Below are 19,243 nucleotides of genomic sequence, written 5' to 3' on the forward strand. Positions count from 1 at the left end.
TGGACGACATACTATGGTAAAACTTTCTCTTCATATTTTAGACAACATACTGTAGTCTTAAGTATTTTTAATTTTTTTGGCAAAAAAAAAAGTCATACTATAGCATGACTTTTTTGCCATTTTTTGGACGAAATTTTTTTTATTATTTTGCATGATGTTATGGACGACATACTATGGTAAAACTTTCTCTTCATATTTTAGACAACATACTGTAGTCTTAAGTATTTTTAATTTTTTCGGCAGAAAAAAAAAGTCATACTATAGCATGACTTTTTTGCCATTTTTTGGACACATTTTTTTTATTATTTTGCATGATGTTATGGACGACATACTATGGTAAAACTTTCTCTTCATATTTTAGACAACATACTGTAGTCTTAAGTATTTTTAATTTTTTCGGCAGAAAAAAAAGTCATACTATAGCATGACTTTTTTGCCATTTTTTGGACGAATTTTTTTTATTATTTTGCATGATGTTATGGACGACATACTATGGTAAAACTTTCTCTTCATATTTTAGACAACATACTGTAGTCTTAAGTATTTTTAATTTTTTTTGACTTTTTGTTAAAGAAAAAAAGTCATCAGAAATATGACAGGTGAAATATTGTAAGATTGGCAGGTCTAAGAATGTTTGCTTTATTCGTGATCATGTATATTCGTTTTACTTTCTCAGGGACAAAAACTACTGAAATGAAACAAAGTTAAGAGGGGATTATCATTTTGGTTGGATGCGTCCAATGTGCAGGAGATGAGTCATTTTAAAGGGTCTCAAGCCAAAAAGGAGGGAACAACTTTTCTAAATAATGTCTCTTGTGAATCATAAGCAGTTTGGTAGTCCAAACGCAGTGAAGTGAATACATTTCAGTGAGCTAATCCGGTCCCACAAATTGTCAATTTCTGCAGTCCATTATGGCAGAAAACTGAATGTCCACTGGATGGCGCCATGGTGGCAGTTTTAAGTTGAAAAACTACTCAAAGTTTGAAACGAGCTGAGTTCATTTTTGACACGTTTATATTTTCCTGGAGTATTCCAGTTTAGTGAGAAATTATAATTTCATGCTACTTTTCAAATTTAAACATTGTAGATTTTATTCCACTTCATTTGTCTCTCAACCAAAATTCTTATTTACTGCAAGATTGAGAATTTACAAACAAAACGGATGATGATATAACAAGATATAAGCAGAACCTCAGTGATGCTTAAACCCATCAATATCTGCATGAAACTCTAATTTATTGACTTCCTCAGAAAGAGGAGACCTGTCTTGCTTGTTTGAATGAACATTCAGGCTCTCAGGAGCACTACTCTGTTGGGGGGAAAGATTTCAGAAGTTAAACTGCTTCCTGGAGGAGTTCCTGAGATACTGTGTTCACGTACGGATGGACAGAAGGACGGATGGACAAACGGATGAGCCAGAAACATCAACACCTCTAGCTATGATTTTCAATATCATGAAGACATAAAAGAACATGAAGTGAAGTCAGATGGGTCCTACCTATCTGGAGACACAATCTGTGCTCTGCCATAAGATTTTACAATTTGTGATTTTACACCTTGAACAAAACCAAACTAATTTCGGTTAAATTGTAGCTAAATGGAAAAGTAAATGTCTCACACCCAAGTAGCGCTCATTATTCATTTACATCGTGATTTCATTATTCTTGGCACTTTTACCTTTACTGGGAACAAATCAGCAGGATTAAGATGTTTCAGGTTATTGTATGTCATGAAACCAGCTAAGTTCCCCAGACTCAGAAACAGCTCACCATGTGGGCTTTGTTTCCCTCCAGCTGGGTCAGTATTCAGGGAGGGGGGAACCCAGTTCATAATGGAAGTAGATTTACTGCGTCTTTCAAATGTCACCCACCGAGTAGAAAGAGGCGGTTATTTAATTTCATTATCGTCTTCATGAAAATAACCTAGACTAGCTTTACTGGAGGATTCCCCCATATCTTGGGATTTCACACTGGACTTTTGAACGAGTCAGATCTCGGCATCATGTTGATTCAGCTACCAACAGACACGTCTTCACAGCGCTTTCAACTCTGCAGTCAAGTTTTACAAGGCCAAATAAAAACTACATTACAGGGTGACGTGTGTCTAAGTTATGTGAATTATTTAAAGGGGAAGCAGCACAATGTATTTACCAAGATGCAGAATTATATTTAAACTTCTGATTAGCAGTACAAGATTAAATATGAGCAGGAAGGAAGGTTAGTGGTTTTCTTTCAGCAGCATTTCTTCCTCTTTGCCTTTTAATGCTTGCACGAATAGTGAGCATGCAGATTTGGAAACAAGAGGAACAATGTCTCCCTTTCAATAGAGAAGGTCATAAAAAAATAAAATAACACACAATAGTAACAAGCACACAAGGCTCAGAGTACACGCTGAATAAAACTGACGGTATGAAAAATCTCTATCAGCACATGCAGCAGAGGAAAACAAAGTTTTGTGGTGGTATTAAAGCATTTTCACAGTTTTTTGTTCAAACAAATCCTAATTAACCTACTTAACTTTCTTCGACAAGTTTTATTTAGTATCAAAAAGGAAAGCACTGCATTACTTCAGAGTGTCATTACATATAAAATGCTGTAATCTTATTTTATAGCGTCATAGAGCTGAATGTGAAAGCAAACAGATGACCGATAAGGGTCCTGTTTGGACGGTTTGAGAACAGGTATCAGATACCTTTCAGCTATTTTTCACTGTTGCAACACAGCACTAGGTTGGAAAATAAGAAAACCAAAGATGAGTGTTCTTTTGGTCCTGAAGATGACCACAGTTTGCACAACAGAGTTATCTTGCAGTGCTTTGCATCCAATAGTGAAATACTTTTTAATTTAGTCCATTTTGTTTTTGAATTCAATTTTTTTTTCATTTTAATTAAAATTTATTTCAACTCAGTGTAATTTCGTGTTTAGTGTAAATTATAATAAACTAAAATCAAAAAAGAGACAGAAATCTGAAATCATACAAAATTCACATAAATTTGATTTACTTTAGATAGTCTAATGTAATTGTCTTTAATTTTCAAAACTTTTTATTTTGATTTGATCAGCATCGAGTGCACTCTTTCACTGTCATTTCAAAATAAGCGAGAATGCAGCGAAATAAATATTATTTTTGGTAAGTTCAAAATAACACATGGGATGTCATCAGTATGTTAACAGTTTCACATTTTGAATTATTTCATTGTGCAAGTGCAGGTTCAATTTCCATTTATTTTTAGTCGCCTGATAGCCTATATTTTTTTGAAAAAATAACACCTGAAAAACACATTCTTAAAAAAAAACCCTCAATCATTTTGTGTTATCAGAAATAAAAGAAAAGGTTTGACAGCATTGCTTTCTCTTTCTGTTGGCTGCGCCGTTTAAAGGTTACTGGTTTTTAGAGTCTTTCAATGACATTTAACTGGCTGAGTTCCATTTTGAATTTGCATTGATTTTATCATTATATTATTATACAAACCGTGTTGAAAGAGTAACACGGGATGTTCACAGCCCAGATGAGATATTTACTCTCATCTTAAGCAGTTTCTTGCTTATCGAAGGGGTCATGAATACCCGGTGATACAGCCGGAAGTGCAAAAACCTTACCGCAACGAAGGCGCCACCGTTAAAACATGCGATGTGCGCGTCATCATTTGAATGACGTCGCGTGGTAGAATGAATGAGCTGGATGGCGCACAGCAGGACTTCAGCTGAGCTCACAGCGTGATGCCGTCAGCTGGCGTTGGGCTGCACAAACGGAAAAACAGGTCAATAGTGGAGGAAGGAAAACCAACAATCACTTCGTCATCTCATCAGCAACGATGGCACGAGGAGAGGGCGCAGAGCAGTACGCGGTGACTTTACTCGCAGTCAAACCTATAACTACCGAGATCAAGGCAGTGAAGGTAAGTGCCGCTTCACGCGTTCATTTCAGAGGTTTGTAAAATGAGGAATAATAATCTTTCGGTGATTTCTGTTCGTTTAGGTTTAAAAAGGCGCCTAAAGTCAAACAAACGTTTGGTAGATTGCGGCCGTTACTTCTTTTCCTTTCGGCAACTCAAACCTCAAACGCGCCTCAGTCTCGTGTCCTTTTTTCCTGTCCTCGGGATTTTGAATTTCACCCGGTTTGTCCATCTGTCCTCGGCGAGGCTGTCCACCCCGGTTTGTCCATCTGTCCTCGGCGAGGCTGTCCACCCCGGGTTTGAAAGGACCACATGTTAAGGATGGTTGTGTGGAAACGTGCTTCAGAGTCTCATCCGGCACGATGTGTGGAGCCATTTCCTCTGAAAGGCACAAATCATATTCAACAATTAAAAAAATAAAAGAAATAAAGACATTTGTATGAGAATTAAAGCATCCTGGAAGACTTCACGTCTCAGCATTTCGTGTCCAGAGCTTCACATTTGTCTCCACACATGAAAACGTGGCAGCTTCATGGTTCATCCATCTACAGCCTGCTGCACTTTCTTGGCTCGTAACCTTAACGACAACCGGAGAACTGAAACCGTCAGCTGACAGAAATATAATCTGCAGACATATTATTTTTGCAATGTTTAAAACAAAACTGCCAAACATCCACTCTGTGCAGCTTCTTTGCAGTGAGAATTAAAAGCATTTCTCTTTCGTATATATGAAATTAAATTGAATGTTTTTGGGGGTTTTGCTGGATGGAGAAATGTAAATGTGCCAATTTGGGCGCTGCTAAATTATACATCCCTTATCCCATTATACATTATACATTATACATTATACATTATAGTCCCTTTTAAACACACCGGGCCTCAAAAGTCATGAAAAGGTTATCCTCAGGCTGCCTCTCTTTATTTAGCATCGTTTTATTTTTAGTCCTGGGGATGATTATTCCAGCCCGGTCGTGATGGATTTGGGAGGATGAATATTGCTCACTCCTGATTCGTGATAACGTACCAACCTCCCAACAAGAGGTGATCCTGATTTAGTGTGTGTGTGTGTGTGTGTGTGTGTGTGTGTGTGTGTGTGTGTGTGGTTGTGAATCGTGGTGTACAGTCACCCTCCTCGCTGACATCATCACCCCCTCTACACCTGATCGGCTGCAGCTGATGAGACTCCGGTCTGTCTGCCGACTGTCATCCACCTCCACATCCTCGAGCCGACGGCCGTGTACCGGCGTGATGCGGGGAAGTAGTACGAGTGTGTTTGAACTAAAGTAACCTCGTAGCTTCGCATCACGGCTTCAGTTTTGCCGGTCGCTCGGCGGAGGGACGAGTGAGGGTGTCTGAAACAGAAAACGGGGATTAAATAAACTCCAGGGTGAAGACAGAAGACAGCGGTGTAGATAATGATCACGCCCACATCACTCCACCTTCATCTGTAGCTCCTCAGGGATCTAAAGCCAAATTAACATCCTCACGTATCTCCTCCGTCCTCCCTCTGTTCTTCTCTTCCAGCCGAAGGACTCGAGAAACCGTCTGTCTGTGTGCAACAAGCTGTGCTATGCCTTCGGCGGGGCGCCGTACCAGATCACGGGCAGCGCTCTGGGCTTCTTCCTCCAGATCTACCTGCTGGATGTGGCGCAGGTGATTAACCAGATTTACACACACACAAAGAAAAAAGGGAATGAATTGCTGAGCTACAAAAAAAAAGACACCGTCAGATTAACCATAAACCGCAAATTCTTCAAAATACACTTCATTTACAGTGGGTACGGAAAGTATTCAGACCCCTTTACATTTTTCACTTTGTTTCATTGCAGCCATTTGCTAAAATCAAAAAAGTTCATTTTATTTCTCATTAATGTACACTCAGCACCCCATGTTGACAGAAAAAAACAGAAATGTAGAAATTTGTGCAAATTTATTAAAAAATAAAAACTGAAATATCACATGGTCATAAGTATTCAGACCCTTTGCTGTGACACTCATATTTAACTCACATGCTGTCCATTTCTTCTGATCCTCCTTGAGATGGTTCTTCTCCTTCATTGGAGTCCAGCTGTGTTTAATTAAACTGATTGGACTTGATTAGGAAAGGCACACACCTGTCTATATAAGACCTTACAGCTCACAGTGCATGTCAGAGCAAATGAGAATCATGAGGTCGAAGGAACTGTCCAAGGAGCTCAGAGACAGAGTTGTGGCAAGGCACAGATCTGGCCAAGGTTACAACATAATTTCTGCAGCACTCAAGGTTCCTAAGAGCACAGTGGCCTCCATAATCCTTAAATGGAAGAAGTTTGGGACGACCAGAACTCTTCCTAGACCTGGCCGTCCAGCCAAACTGAGCAATCGTGGGAGAAGAGCCTTGGTGAGAGAGGTAAAGAAGAACCCAAAGATCACTGTGGCTGAGCTCCAGAGATGCAGTAGGGAGATGGGAGAAAGTTCCACCAAGTCAACTATCACTGCAGCCCTCCACCAGTCGGGGCTTTATGGCAGAGTGGCCCGACGGAAGCCTCTCCTCAGTGCAAGACATATGAAAGCCCGCATAGAGTTTGACAAAAAACACATGAAGGACTCCCAGACTATGAGAAATAAGATTCTCTGGTCTGATGAGACCAAGATTGAACTTGTTGGCGTTAATTCTAAGCGGTATGTGTGGAGAAAACCAGGCACTGCTCATCACCTGCCCAATACAATCCCAACAGTGAAACATGGTGGTGGCAGCATCATGCTATGGGGGTGTTTTTCAGCTGCAGGGACAGGACGACCGGTTGCAATTGAAGGAAAGATGAATGTGGCCAAGTACAGAGATATCCTGGAAGAAAACCTCTTCCAGAGTGCTCTGGACCTCAGACTGGGCCGAAGGTTCACCTTCCAACAAGACAATGACCCGAAGCACACAGCTAAAATAACAAAGGAGTGGCTTCAGAACAACTCTGTGACCATTCTTGACTGGCCCAGCCAGAGCCCTGACCTAAACCCAATGGAGCATCTCTGGAGAGACCTGAAAATGGCTGTCCACCAACGTTCACCATCCAACCTGACGGACTGGAGAGGATCTGCCAGGAAGAATGGCAGAGGATCCCCAAATCCAGGTGTGAAAAGCTTGTTGCATCATTCCCAAGAAGACTCATGGCTGTACGAGCTCAAAAGGGTGCTTCTACTCAATACTGAGCAAAGGGTCTGAATACTTATGACCATGTGATATTTCAGTTTTTCTTTTTTAATAAATTTGCACAAATTTCTACATTTCTGTTTTTTTCTGTCAACATGGGGTGCTGAGTGTACATTAATGAGAAATAAAATGAACTTTTTTGATTTTAGCAAATGGCTGCAATGAAACAAAGAGTGAAAATTTTAAAGGGGTCTGAATACTTTCCGTACCCACTGTATTTGCAGAATATAAACAAGTCGTGAACTCGGCCCATTATATTTGCATATTTCCAGCAGCAACACACCGATTAGCTTCAAGCCTTGAAGATCAGTTTAACAGTCTCACTCCTGCAGTAGTCGGTCAAGCGCATTAACATGGACTCCTACTGGTTTGCTTTGTTACTTGATTAGCGAATTAGACCTTCTCACTGTACACAGTAGGATGTTAAATAAAGGCCATTCAGCTCAAAGCATGACATCATTTCAGTGGCTTTGAATGCCACTTTGTTCCAAAAGAAATCGTGTGTTTCGCTGGTTTTGTACTCAAAGGCTGAAAAATGTCTCCATGACCTCTGTGGTGTCGGAGCCCTTTTGAACCGTTCTCCAGCCGAGCCATATGAGGTAGCATTTGGCATCCTCTTTGTTTTGGTCCCAAGTCTCACTCTCCCCCCCCCCCCCCCCCATGTCCCCGCTCTAGCTGGATCCCTTCTATGCTTCTATCATCCTGTTTGTGGGCCGGGCCTGGGATGCCATCACAGACCCGACGGTGGGTTTCCTGGTGAGCCGGACTAAATGGACCGGCGTCGGCCGCATGATGCCCTGGTAGGTGTTTGGATCGGGTTCACAAAGCAGAGACGATATCGAGTGATGATCATAAAAAAAAAATATATATATATATATATATATATGTGTGTAATGAGTTGCTAGGATATTGAGGAAGTGGAGAAATGTGAGGAAAATGCACAGACAAAAAAAAAAAAGCAGCTCATGAGCCATTACCAGTTACCACGGCAACAAACTTAAAGGGTAATGCAAGTATGCAATCTGACCTTGTAGAAGAAACTGCAAGTCATGTGTGGCAAACATACTAAAACTGAACAGCAGCAGCTGAGGAGCTCAGTGGGAAGTGAACAGCTTCTCCGCTCGTAGCTGAACGCGCAACAATGAACCCGCATTTACTGCTGCATTGCACATTTCTCGTGCATGTGCACCTTCATGTGTAAATTCTGCATACGTGTGCACATGTTAGCCTTGCGATCGAGCTGGAAGCTTGTCAAAGCTCTCCCCGTCTTTTGCCAAAAGCATGCTGGGAGTTGCCGCGGCTCTCCGTGACCCTGACGAGGACGGATGTGTGTTTTGACGCGTTTTTACTTAAAGCATTAAAAGGTTCAACAACAACAACAAAAATGCAGGTTGCAAAATTGTAAAATTCAGACGCTCTCCTTGATAGAATAACATTTACTTTTACAACCTAATTGAGACGGTGGAGCTCCTGAAGAAGTCTGTTTGTACAGAAAGGTGACCTTGACATTGTGCTGGCAGACTAAAACCTGCTGTTACAAGAATTTGTGCTTCAGAAATCATCTCAAGGTCATTAATAAGTAGCTCAACTACATATTTGACAGGCTTTTTCTCACATGCATGATGTCACTGCATTCTTAAATGCAGTGCAGTTAAATTTTTTTTTTTAAAAATACCGGCTGTGCATGAGCTGCAATTGTAAGCTGAAGGAAGCGCGGGGGGGGGGGGGGGGGCTTCTACTGCGATTGGTTAAACCCACAACACACCATGAGCTTTAAACCAGTAGGCGTGTGTGTCCCTTTTGTGTGTGCATGTTTGATTTCCTCTGACGATTCGGGAGGTTACTTTGGGTCAATAATAGAATAGAATAATAGAATAATAGAATAAAGGTCATTGTGTTACATGAAACGTGATAAGAACCCACAGATGTTTTCACCTTCTCACGTCTCCTTCCTGTCGACCTGAAATGTTGCTCGTGGAAACACTTGCGTGACGAATAGAAAGGAACACTTGACCTCATCTGCATGTTAAGTTTCTTGTGTATTTCATTTAATTTGAAACACGTTAGCAGTGTGTGTGTGTGTGTGTGTGTGTGTGTGTGTGTGTGTGTGTGTGTGTGTGTGTGTGTGTGTGTGTGTGTGTGTGTGTGTGCACTCACTGACCTTCTGAAGGAAGTCTGTGGTGTGTGTTCAGTCAGCCCTGCCAGTCAAAACTTCCTATTTCCAGATAAATTAGCTTTCGGTAACCTAATTTACTGCGACGTTAGAGGAAATCAGGAGTTTCTTTCATTGCGCGCGTCACATGACGTGAGTGCAGATGGTCACATTAGATAAAGGAGTCTTTCGCAGTGTTTAATGACATGGATTCAGTGACAGCTGTTGATGAAACAAAGTGAAGGCAAACATATGTATTTGAATGTGATATTTGCTGTCATTTAGAGTTCAGCTCATCCTGAATCAAATGGCTTCATCGATTAATCTTGAAGCGGGTTTTTTTCCGTTATTGTTTGGGCCATAAAATGTCACAAAATATATGAAAATATGTGTGCATGTTAAAATGAGTATCTTTTCACTGATATATATTAAAAAAAAAAATAAGCTGCGGTTGTGATACCAGAACGGGATGAATGGTTTCATTTTGGTACAAAAATATCTTTCAATGCTTCTCTTCACAAACAGAAAGTGGCTCATTTCCTCATCTTCACGGGGAGTTTAACTGCACTTTTGTATGTTTTTAAAAAAAAAAAAAAACAAGCCTCTGAAGTGGCACCAGCGTCTCTGACTGAGGTCCAGGACGGAGATCAGCCGGAGGGCATTACGAAGCTGTTGAGACGGAGTGGGGTGAGAGTGAGGTGGTCCGCCGGGGCCGGCCCACCCTCCTCTCCTCATGCAGCCTCGACTGAATCCTTTCACCGCACACGAGCTCTAACAAGGCAGGATTAGGTGGATTATTCACAAAGCAGCAGGGAGAGAGTAGAAAAGAAGTGACTGCAAGGGAGGAACAATGAAAGGGGGGGGGTTATGGTAGAGTAATAGTGGGCAGAGTTCATCAAATCCACTCTTCAGGGAGGGAAACACAGAGTCCTCTTCGTTTAACGTCTAAACAAACAATGAAACTCACTGAGGAAAAAAAAAATCCCCTTTGTTGGTTTAAAAAAAAAAAAAACATTTACATGTTGAGAGCCATGAAGACTTCTTTTTGACCTTTCTCCTCTCCTCTCCTCTCCTCTCCTCTCCTCTCCTCTCCTCTCCTCTCCTCTTCTCCTCTCCTAACCTCCTCTCCTCTCCTCTCCTCTCCTCTCCTCTCCTAACCTCCTCTCCTCTCCTCTCCTCTCCTCTCCTCTCCTCTCCTCTCCTCTCCTCTCCTCTCCTCTCCTCTCCTCTCCTCTCCTCTCCTCCTCTCCTCTCCTCTCCTCTCCTCTCCTCCCCTCCCCTCCCCTCCCCTCTCCTCTCCTCTCCTCTCCTCTCCTCTCCTCTCCTCTCCTCTCCTCTCCTCTCCTCTCCTCAGGATCCTCGTCTCCACGCCGTTCGCCGTGCTAGCGTACTTCCTCATCTGGTACGTTCCTCCGTTTGAGGAGGGGAAGGTGGTGTGGTACCTGATCTTTTACTGCCTCTTCCAGTCCATGCAGACGGTCAGTTCCGCTCCGTCACCTTCGGTCCCGTCGTATACGTTGAATAAACGGTCTGACCGTGTGTTTGTGTGCGTTTGCAGTGCTTCCATGTTCCATATTCAGCCCTCACAATGTTCATCAGCAACGACCAGAAGGAACGGGACTCTGCCACCGCCTACCGTATGATGGTGGAGGTGATGGGCACCGTGCTGGGCACCGCCATCCAGGGTCAGATCGTAGGTGCCGTTTCAAATTGTCCCACCGAGTCCGATGTCTCCGACGGGACGAGCTCCTCCGGAGTCAACGTGACCAGGCGTTCGCTGGACGAGACGGTGAGTCTCTTTGCTTTTCTGTCAGATAAATGATGAGACTTACAAACAATTTGATGCGGCATCACTGCAAAATAATAATTTTTCTGTCCTCAGAAACAAGCTTACTTGGTGGCGTCAGGAGTCATCTGCATCATCTACATCCTGTGTACCGTAGTCCTGTTTTTGGGCGTGAAGGAGAAAAAAGGTACGAATCCACGAGGAGACGAGACGTTACGATGCTTAAAGAATCTGATAACTTCAGGTTAGATTTGAGAAAATAAACAAAGATTTAAAAAAAAAAAAAAGGCTGCGGACACTGACAGACTAATCATTTGACCTTCTCATCTTCATCAGCGATATATCAGATGCCAAACATATGGAGGTCATTTTCTGTGAGGTGCAAAATGCCTGCATGATGCAGATCAGACAAATGCGAGGTTATCGGTTATCAGACGGGCTCTTTTTGTGTTTTACATTCTTCACACAGCTGTCTTATCTTTGTTTTCTTCTCCTCCACGTCGGATTCTAGAGAGCGGAAGAAAGAAGTCGGAGCTGCTCACCTTCCGTCAGGGCCTGTGGGTGGTGGCGAGTCACGAGCCCTACATCAAACTGGTCATCGGCTTCCTCTTCACCACTCTGGCCTTCATGGTAAAGCTGAGTTTCTTCGTCTTTCCCGTGTTATTCAGAGGAGTCTTGTTTTTGTTTTTTTAAAGGAATATTTTTACATTTCGAGAAATCCATCGTCTCATTTAGCTCTTGGCGAGGAAGTGAATACGTGTCGTCTCCAAAGTGTTGAACACATCAACCGTAACTGTATTTTGTCTAAGAGACAATATCCTCCAAAAAAAATGACCCCAGAGAGTCTTTGTGGAAGCAGCTTATTACGTCCTACAGTCACTTTTTAAAGTGGTCGTATGAATAATGACGATCTGGCGTCGTGGAGAAGTGAGGCTGCTCAGACGACATCAAGAGACCACTGTACACTTCTGGTTTCCAGCCACGAGTCGGGACAGTTTTTTTTGTTTTTGTCTTTTTTTAAACCACATTTAAACGATCGTTGCATGTCGGCGTAGGAATCAGTAACTTTTAAAACGCACGACACTGTTCAAATCATCGTTTTAAACCAAACCCCGACCCGGCGTTCTGGACCTGAACTCAACCAGGGGTGCTAATTTGGTAAACATCGACCCGTATAAACTAATTGGTTCTAAAAGGACTCTTCATTTGTCTTTTCCAGCTGCTGGAGGGAAACTTTGCTCTTTTCATCACCTACGCTCTCGGCCACAGGAACGACTTCCAGAACATTCTGCTGGTCATCATGGTGAGTGTTTCTATTTTCTACTGAAGGATTCTTTATCTTCTTTTAAGAAGTAATAATCAGGATGACGTGTGGAGGGAGAGTCTGCAGCAGAAAACCTCGTGCGTAGCAGTTTGTGGGATTTTCAGCTGTTCCTCGGTGCGTTTTCATCACGCGAGGACACGCATGGCACCGCGACTGAATGGGCAGATTATCAGGGTGAGAGGACGTGTTGTTTGGGTTCCTGGGAATCCGTCTACCACACGTTAACTCTGCATTAGCAGCGAGAGCTAGGGAGAGACGGGCACACAGTGGAGCTCTTGTTGTCCCGGCGACCCTTCACTGCCACCATGGGAACTGCTGCCACTGGTGGAGCCCTCCCCGCCATCCTCCCCTCGCTGCCTTTCCCTCTTCATTAGGAGTGGAAACCATTTTGGGCACCGTGTATCATATTTGGACAGGTGGGAGTGGAGGAGGACAGAGAAAATATTTTCCACAGAATTCGCTCAGTCAACATTTTGGTATTTCTCACGCTTTCTGGGTTTTCGATTGCTCCCTCCTGTGTGGTCATTTGACACCGGTTGACCAAAGTTGGCCGAGAGCTCATTGGTTGTCGGCCGCCTACGAGGTTAAGTTAAAAAAAAACTCAAAGCATGTTGTGGCCTTGAGCCCTGACCTCCGCTTTATTCCTCCCGGTTCTCACATTTCCCACAATACTTAATGAAGCTCAGTTAGCTAAAAGTCAACCTACTCTGTGGTGAACAAACTGGCTGTTTCCAACTTGCCTCAAACGCTTCTTTGACTTTTCTGTATGGCAATTTCTTTTGACTTCAGCTTCCATGTGCAATAATAATAACTGAAACCACATGAAGCTCAAATTTTTATCATGAACCCTGATTGATGCAATCTGTTGTCCCTCTGCCCTCATGGGAACTTGCATGATGATATTTCATAGAATAACAACACTGATAATTCTTTGTTTTTTTTTCCAGGTGTCCGGGACCGCCAGCATCCCGTTCTGGCAGTGGTTTCTGAACCGCTTCGGGAAGAAGATGGCAGTTTACTTCGGCATTACGGTTAGTAATAGATGTTTATGTTTTGTTTGCCAAAGCTGGCGTTGCCACGAATGATTATTTACATGTTAGACTAATTTGTTATTTTTTAGACCAAATCATTCAGTCTGTAAGACATCAGAAAATCTTATTCAGGAAATCTTTTGACTCCAGTGAAGGCATCACCTCGACGAGGGCGTTGTTTTTATGGATGACTGACATCCTTGTGTCTCTTTCTAAAGTGGGCGGTACCCTTCATGATCCTGATTGTCTCCATCAAGAGCAACCTGATCGTTTCCTACTTGTTCTCTGTGGCAGCAGGTGTTAGTGTGGGAGCAGCTTTCCTTCTGCCCTGGTGAGCACGACAGTTCATTCTCTGAACCCAACCCTGCCACCACATGCAAATGAGGATTTCTGTCTCAGTCATGTGTCTCAATGCTTGTGCCTTCAGGTCAATGCTTCCTGATGTAGTGGACGACTTCAAAGTTAAAAATCCAAACACCCACGGTCATGAAGCCCTCTTCTACTCCTTCTACGTGTTCTTCATCAAGTTCGCCTCTGGAGTATCCCTCGGCGTCTCTACCCTCAGTTTGAAGTACGTTTTTTTTTTTATTTTTTATCATCATTATTCGTAGCTGTAGTCATAAATTATTCTCATGTATATTTATGTTTTCATCCTTTAAGCTGTGATGAACACGACATGACATTCCTCCCTATTACAGCTCATCAGTCCAGCGGTCATGTGGTCAACAATCACATAATCCTTCAGCTATAGCCACTTTGCCAAACTACTCGCATCAGCTCAACTTTTCTCCCTCCACCTGCATTTTTCCCCAGATTTGCCGGCTATGTGACTGGGCAGTGCTCTCAGCCCGAGGCGGTCAGTTTAACCCTGAAGGTGCTGGTCTCTCCCGTTCCCGTGGTTCTCATCGCTGTGGGACTGTTGATATTGAGGACTTATCCCATTGATGAGGAGAGGAGGCAAGGCAACCGGAAACTACTGCAGGAAATGTTGTAAGTGAGGAGTGAAATGCACACGCAGAAGCTCAGACGTGATCCACGATAAGCAAACAACAAACAACTATTGCTGTGCAGCAGGACTCCTGCATAACCACATTAAACAGAACAATCTGTAGACCTGAGCTAAATTCAAAAGGAAATCTTTACAAAATCTGTTTTTTTCTGGCCGTTGGCACGCGTTATTAACTTTGTCTGCACAAGCCAAGTTCTTTGTGTGTGACTCCTGGCTGTTCTCCCGTCCTTTAAACAGGGACTCCGAAGCAGATTCTGAATCCGAAACCTCAGAACTTAGGAGCAACGTGTAGCTGCAGAGGCCGAGCCAACCACCACTGCTGCTATTCATGTCTGCGCAGGGACTGCAAAGTGTCTGGAGTTCCAGAGAAGGCGACCACAGAGCGCCTCTTCTGCTGCCTTCACACCGTCAGCATCAACACGCTCCCACCAGTGAAGCACACAAGTTTACATCACCCTCTAGTGGCCAGCCAGCATCACCTCGCGTGTGAAGTATCTTCCGATTTGTTTTTTTATCACCAGCTGTCCCGTTAAGTTGTATTAAACACAACTCAGAAGCACATACAATATAGAAATCTACACTGAGTATTATTGTATCAGTGTAAAGCCAAAGTCCCAGATCAGATTCAGTTTTTGTTTTCTATAAACTTTTCTTTCACTGTTTATCTGAAACGCAGCATCTGTCCATATTTTAATCTAAATGGATATCGATCACTGAAATGGACAGAAGAATCAGACCTCGTCATCATTTAAACACAGCTCTCACTCATCTTTGTTGGCATTCAGCTGCTACAGCTTCTATAAATGAATGACAAAGACTTTTGGGAGCTGTAGTCATTTTATCTCTGTTGAGTTTTACGCAACAAAGAGACATTGAACTGTTTTTCCAAAGATGTATTACTTTTATTGTCTTCCAAGATGTTCCTGGAGAGTTCTATTTTTGTTTTTGGCTCCTTTGTGCATTTCATTTTGGGACTAAAGTCTTCTTTTTTTGTCACTTCCTGTGTGACTGCACCACATTCTCAAAGCCTGGTTAGAAGTAGTCGGAACTGGGAGGCAGCCGTGATTTATGTTCATGAAGTATTTATTTGCTGGTTTACAAGATCTGACCATCACTCGTGCCATCTGGAGTTTGATGTTTACCATGTCTAAATGGACCGTTTCAGCCAGCACTACTCCACCAATTGGAGTTGGATGAGGATTTGCTCCAATTTCTACTTGTTGGTTTCCTCTAGAAAACTTCATTCAGACATAAAATGTACTTGAACTTTCTGAAGGGGAAAATGCATCCTGTGGTACACGATGATATGTAGGTTATCTGAATCACTGCCTTACAAACACATCTTGTATCATTTCTATTGAACTTGCTACTCAAATTATTTGGTTTGTTTTTTATGCCACTGTGAAGTATTTCCCATCACACCTTCGCTCTGCTTTAACATGTCAGCCACTCGCCACTGGGTTTCATAGAAATGTCTGAATGTGCTTTTACAGCAAAGTCAGCTCCTTTATGAAGTCATTTCATTGAGCATGTTCTCACATTCTATGATGGGAAATGCTTTGTTTAACTATTTATTTCAACAAACTATCTAAGGGATTATCATTTTTCGTATGAAAGCAGATGTGTAATATAATTTATTAACAATGATTGAGTGTTTTTTGTTGACTGTGTGAACAAGTGATTTTTTTTTTTTTGTCCTGTGGAAAACTGAGAACATCAAAATGGTGGATTTGTTTTTTCTCCCTTTTTCTAAAAAAGGTTGAAGTTGCTGTGAAGTTATTAACAAGATGCCTTTGCAGAATTGTGGATCACAAAAGAAGCAGTCCAATCCTAGATTATTTTACTAGAAGTTGAAGGCCTTTGTTCTCAATTGATTTCACCTCTGACGATGTAATCAAGGTTTCAAAAATAAATCTTAGTATATTTATCTTTAGGGGTTTGAAATTGCACTAAATGAACTGAATGAAGCACATTACATCGCCCACTGGTCTCCTTGCCATTTATATGCTGCTGTTTGTGTAAATTGTAAATACTTTTTCGAAGTCTCAACATGATGAGAAAAATATAAATCTGAAGAGAGGGATCAGTGTGCTGTAAATTTGTAATTCTAAGTCTGTGAATAAAATTTGTCAAGACAGAGAAGAGAGAATTGATTTCATTAAAATATCCCCAAAACACATGTTTTTTACATGAAGAGTATTTAAACACTTGTTTCAGCCACCTTGATGAGGTTTTCTTGCCAGATACAGTATATTTAGTAGCATTAGATTCATGTCATATAATGTAGGCTCCATTTTCTTGGCAAAGCGAGAGGATTTTGCCAAAGTTAGGTTGCCATAGAACATTTAAAAACATAAAACATTTTTGGGCAACAATTAAACTTTTTTTCTCATTAAATTCATTGTATGATAAAATTACTGGGAATTAATTATACCACTTATCTGTATCCGAGGAAAGCTGGTAGTGGTTTATTTTAAAGACTGAAATCAACCAAATAAATGAAGTTGAACTTTGCCTGTTAAACAGCAGGCTGCCAATTGATCACCACTAATTATCTGCAGCATTGACGGTGGGGCTCTTACGCGCGGATTGAAAGGGAACGCTAGAAGGACAGCAGTCAGTCTGTTGCAATGAAAACAAAGTGGCATCTCTTTATTTGGTGGAATGTTTTATCTCTTGGCCTCCTTAGCACTGCAGCGGACACTTATGACTCCCCAATTACAAGAGGGAAAAGGGGTTTCAAACTGGGCGCTCCCAAGCCCAAATCGATCAAACTGGCAACAGAAGGCAGAAAATCCCGCCAGAAGTTCCCTTCCAGCAAATCTCCATTGTCTCAACTCGGCTCCCAAAGGTCGTATCCTCCTGTAACTCCTGTAACACCTCCACCCATTGACCCAGGAGCGATTTACGCAAGGACCCAGTCCGACTTTGCTTATCTCCCAGACGTCTCTGTAACCTGCTCCACATCCAACTTTGTCGTGCGGGTCAAACGAGCTTTCTACGGTCTCGGCGCGGATGCAGAGGAGCTGGAATTGGGCAGCAGCTGCAAAAGCAACGGGGTCCGTAGACCCCACGGTGACCTGCTCTTCACGTATCCCTTGACAGCGTGTGACGGAGTGCGTCAGGTAAGCTGTCCATGGGTGTCATTTGCTTACAAACTCTTCCTGAATCTTTACTCTTGACATCATACCTTCTGACTCTTTATTGACAGCTGCCCCCCGGTTATCTGGTCTACAAATTCGTTCTCCATTATGAGCCTTCGCCAAGACGATTCCCAAGCAGTGCGCACCGGCTTGATGTAGACGTCGAATGCCGTTATCAAAGGTTAGAGTGGGTTCTTTGCTATTTTTAACATCTGATGTGTGTAGAGACTTGGTTAGTACTTACAGTCTCCAAACTCTTCATCATGTACAGGGACCATCATGTACACCAACTGGTTGTAAAGCCCACCTGGGAAACTGTTATTGTGCGTAAAAATCTGAAAGGACGTCCCAATGAATTCCAGATCAAGTTAATGGATGGTATGCGTAAAAGCTGCTGCGTTGTTCATTACACTATTTGGAAGATTTTAATACATATCAAAAAGTGGTTTTAATATGTGACACCTAAAATGGACCCTTAGATTCCTGGAGCAGACCAGCCGAGTCTCGGGTGTACCAGCTTGGGCAAACTGTTAATTTCCAGGTTTCTGCTCCACATCTCCCTGCTGGAGGAAAGCTGTACATCAAGAGCTGTTATGCAACACCACCCAGTGGTGAATCCTCCCTCAAATACCCCATCATAGGCAACTCTGGGTATGTATTGTTAAAAACCTTGGTTGGAAAACAAATGTGGTTTTGTGTCAACATTGTTGTCATCCACCTCCTTAGATGTTTGCTGGACAGCAAGCGAGATCCTGGAGCCTCTCGGTTCCTTTCTCGGACAAACAAGACCCTGAGGCTATCCTTAAAGGCCTTCCAGTTTACTGCTGACCCCGACACTGAGGTAAGAGTCGAGAAGTGTTGATTCTCTGGGTTTACACGTGCTACCATCTCTGTTAACCCAGTTTCTGTTTTAGGTCAGAGTTCACTGCAAATTCTTGGTCACATCAGAGGAACCAGGTCCTGCTCACAAGTCCTGCACCTACAAAGGAAACATGTGAGCCTTAAAATAGACTCTTATTGCCATAACAGAAATGCAGCTTTTTAGATGGTGGATTGTGGGTTGAGCTTATCTTTGCCATAACAGGTGGGGGGCTTTAACTGGTGACGACTCCATATGTGAATGCTGTGAGTCACAATGTGTGACCTCTAAAACCCGGCGGGCCATGATGGAAGGTATGTGATGTTTTAGGTTTTTTTTAGCTTTGATTATATTTTGTAGGAAATATTCAAGCACCAATTCCTACTCATTGTACTAGAAGCATCTCTATTAGTTAACTAAAACATTAAGACTGACATTTAATTTCTTACATTCTTCACAGGCTCTGCAAGCAGTGGGCCATTAATGGTCTCAGATCAGCCATACACAGTGGAAGATGGCTTTCTACCAGTCAGCTCTTCTCTGGCCACCAAGATGAGGGAAGAAAACAACAAAATTAGTCGTTACATTGATGAGCTTCCGGAAAGTGCGGGGATTGTAAAGGATGATGATGATGATGATGATGATGATGGGACAGGAAGAAGAAGCAGCTTTTATGGAGAAAGACTTAGAGCATGAATGGAATGAATCTGAAATGAATTATTTCACTGAGTTTGGGGAGGATGGATCAGCGTATGAAGAAAATGATTTCTCAGAGATTGAAGTGGAGGACAGGGAAGATGATATTTGTGACGTAGATCCTGAGGCAGACGAAGTGCTCCATCCCCGGATGCAGGGG

General features: G+C 42.5%; 2 protein-coding genes across 2 annotated transcripts; both read left to right on the forward strand.

Annotated features, from left to right (window-relative positions):
• The first annotated feature begins 3,665 nt into the window (after nucleotides 1-3,665).
• On the forward strand, nucleotides 3,666-16,527 carry LOC138636307 (sodium-dependent lysophosphatidylcholine symporter 1-B-like). Its single transcript, XM_069724255.1, has 13 exons — nucleotides 3,666-3,899; nucleotides 5,421-5,549; nucleotides 7,759-7,883; nucleotides 10,590-10,713; nucleotides 10,794-11,024; nucleotides 11,118-11,208; nucleotides 11,533-11,651; nucleotides 12,241-12,324; nucleotides 13,293-13,376; nucleotides 13,595-13,707; nucleotides 13,804-13,947; nucleotides 14,190-14,366; nucleotides 14,623-16,527. Exons 1-13 carry the CDS (start codon nucleotides 3,816-3,818, stop codon nucleotides 14,675-14,677), a joined length of 1,560 nt encoding a protein of 519 aa, XP_069580356.1. The 5' UTR covers nucleotides 3,666-3,815; the 3' UTR covers nucleotides 14,678-16,527.
• Nucleotides 15,668-19,170, forward strand: LOC138636320 (zona pellucida sperm-binding protein 3-like). Its single transcript, XM_069724275.1, has 9 exons — nucleotides 15,668-15,693; nucleotides 17,075-17,510; nucleotides 17,597-17,709; nucleotides 17,800-17,906; nucleotides 18,008-18,179; nucleotides 18,255-18,369; nucleotides 18,443-18,522; nucleotides 18,613-18,701; nucleotides 18,848-19,170. The coding sequence occupies exons 1-9, from the start codon at nucleotides 15,668-15,670 to the stop codon at nucleotides 19,081-19,083; spliced, it is 1,374 nt and encodes a 457-aa protein (XP_069580376.1). The 3' UTR covers nucleotides 19,084-19,170.
• Nucleotides 19,171-19,243: the final 73 nt, after the last annotated feature.

This window comes from Brachyistius frenatus, unplaced genomic scaffold, assembly GCF_029030835.1.
Source record: "Brachyistius frenatus isolate BFR_SWC_R1_liver_20210118 unplaced genomic scaffold, ASM2903083v1 Contig_368, whole genome shotgun sequence".
Taxonomy (NCBI): Eukaryota; Metazoa; Chordata; class Actinopteri; family Embiotocidae; genus Brachyistius; species Brachyistius frenatus.

Excerpts from the sequence above, each read along its gene's own strand:
- LOC138636320 (XM_069724275.1), top strand. The coding sequence starts at position 15,668 with ATGCATCCTGTGGTACACGATGATAT. Across the intron at positions 17,511-17,596 it reads CGTGTGACGGAGTGCGTCAG|CTGCCCCCCGGTTATCTGGT; the intron begins GTAAGCTGTCCA and ends CTTTATTGACAG. Across the intron at positions 18,702-18,847 it reads CCGGCGGGCCATGATGGAAG|GCTCTGCAAGCAGTGGGCCA; the intron begins GTATGTGATGTT and ends CATTCTTCACAG.
- LOC138636307 (XM_069724255.1), top strand. The coding sequence starts at position 3,816 with ATGGCACGAGGAGAGGGCGCAGAGCAGTACGCGGTGACTTTACTCGCA. Across the intron at positions 13,377-13,594 it reads CAGTTTACTTCGGCATTACG|TGGGCGGTACCCTTCATGAT; the intron begins GTTAGTAATAGA and ends CTCTTTCTAAAG. Across the intron at positions 13,948-14,189 it reads GTCTCTACCCTCAGTTTGAA|ATTTGCCGGCTATGTGACTG; the intron begins GTACGTTTTTTT and ends ATTTTTCCCCAG.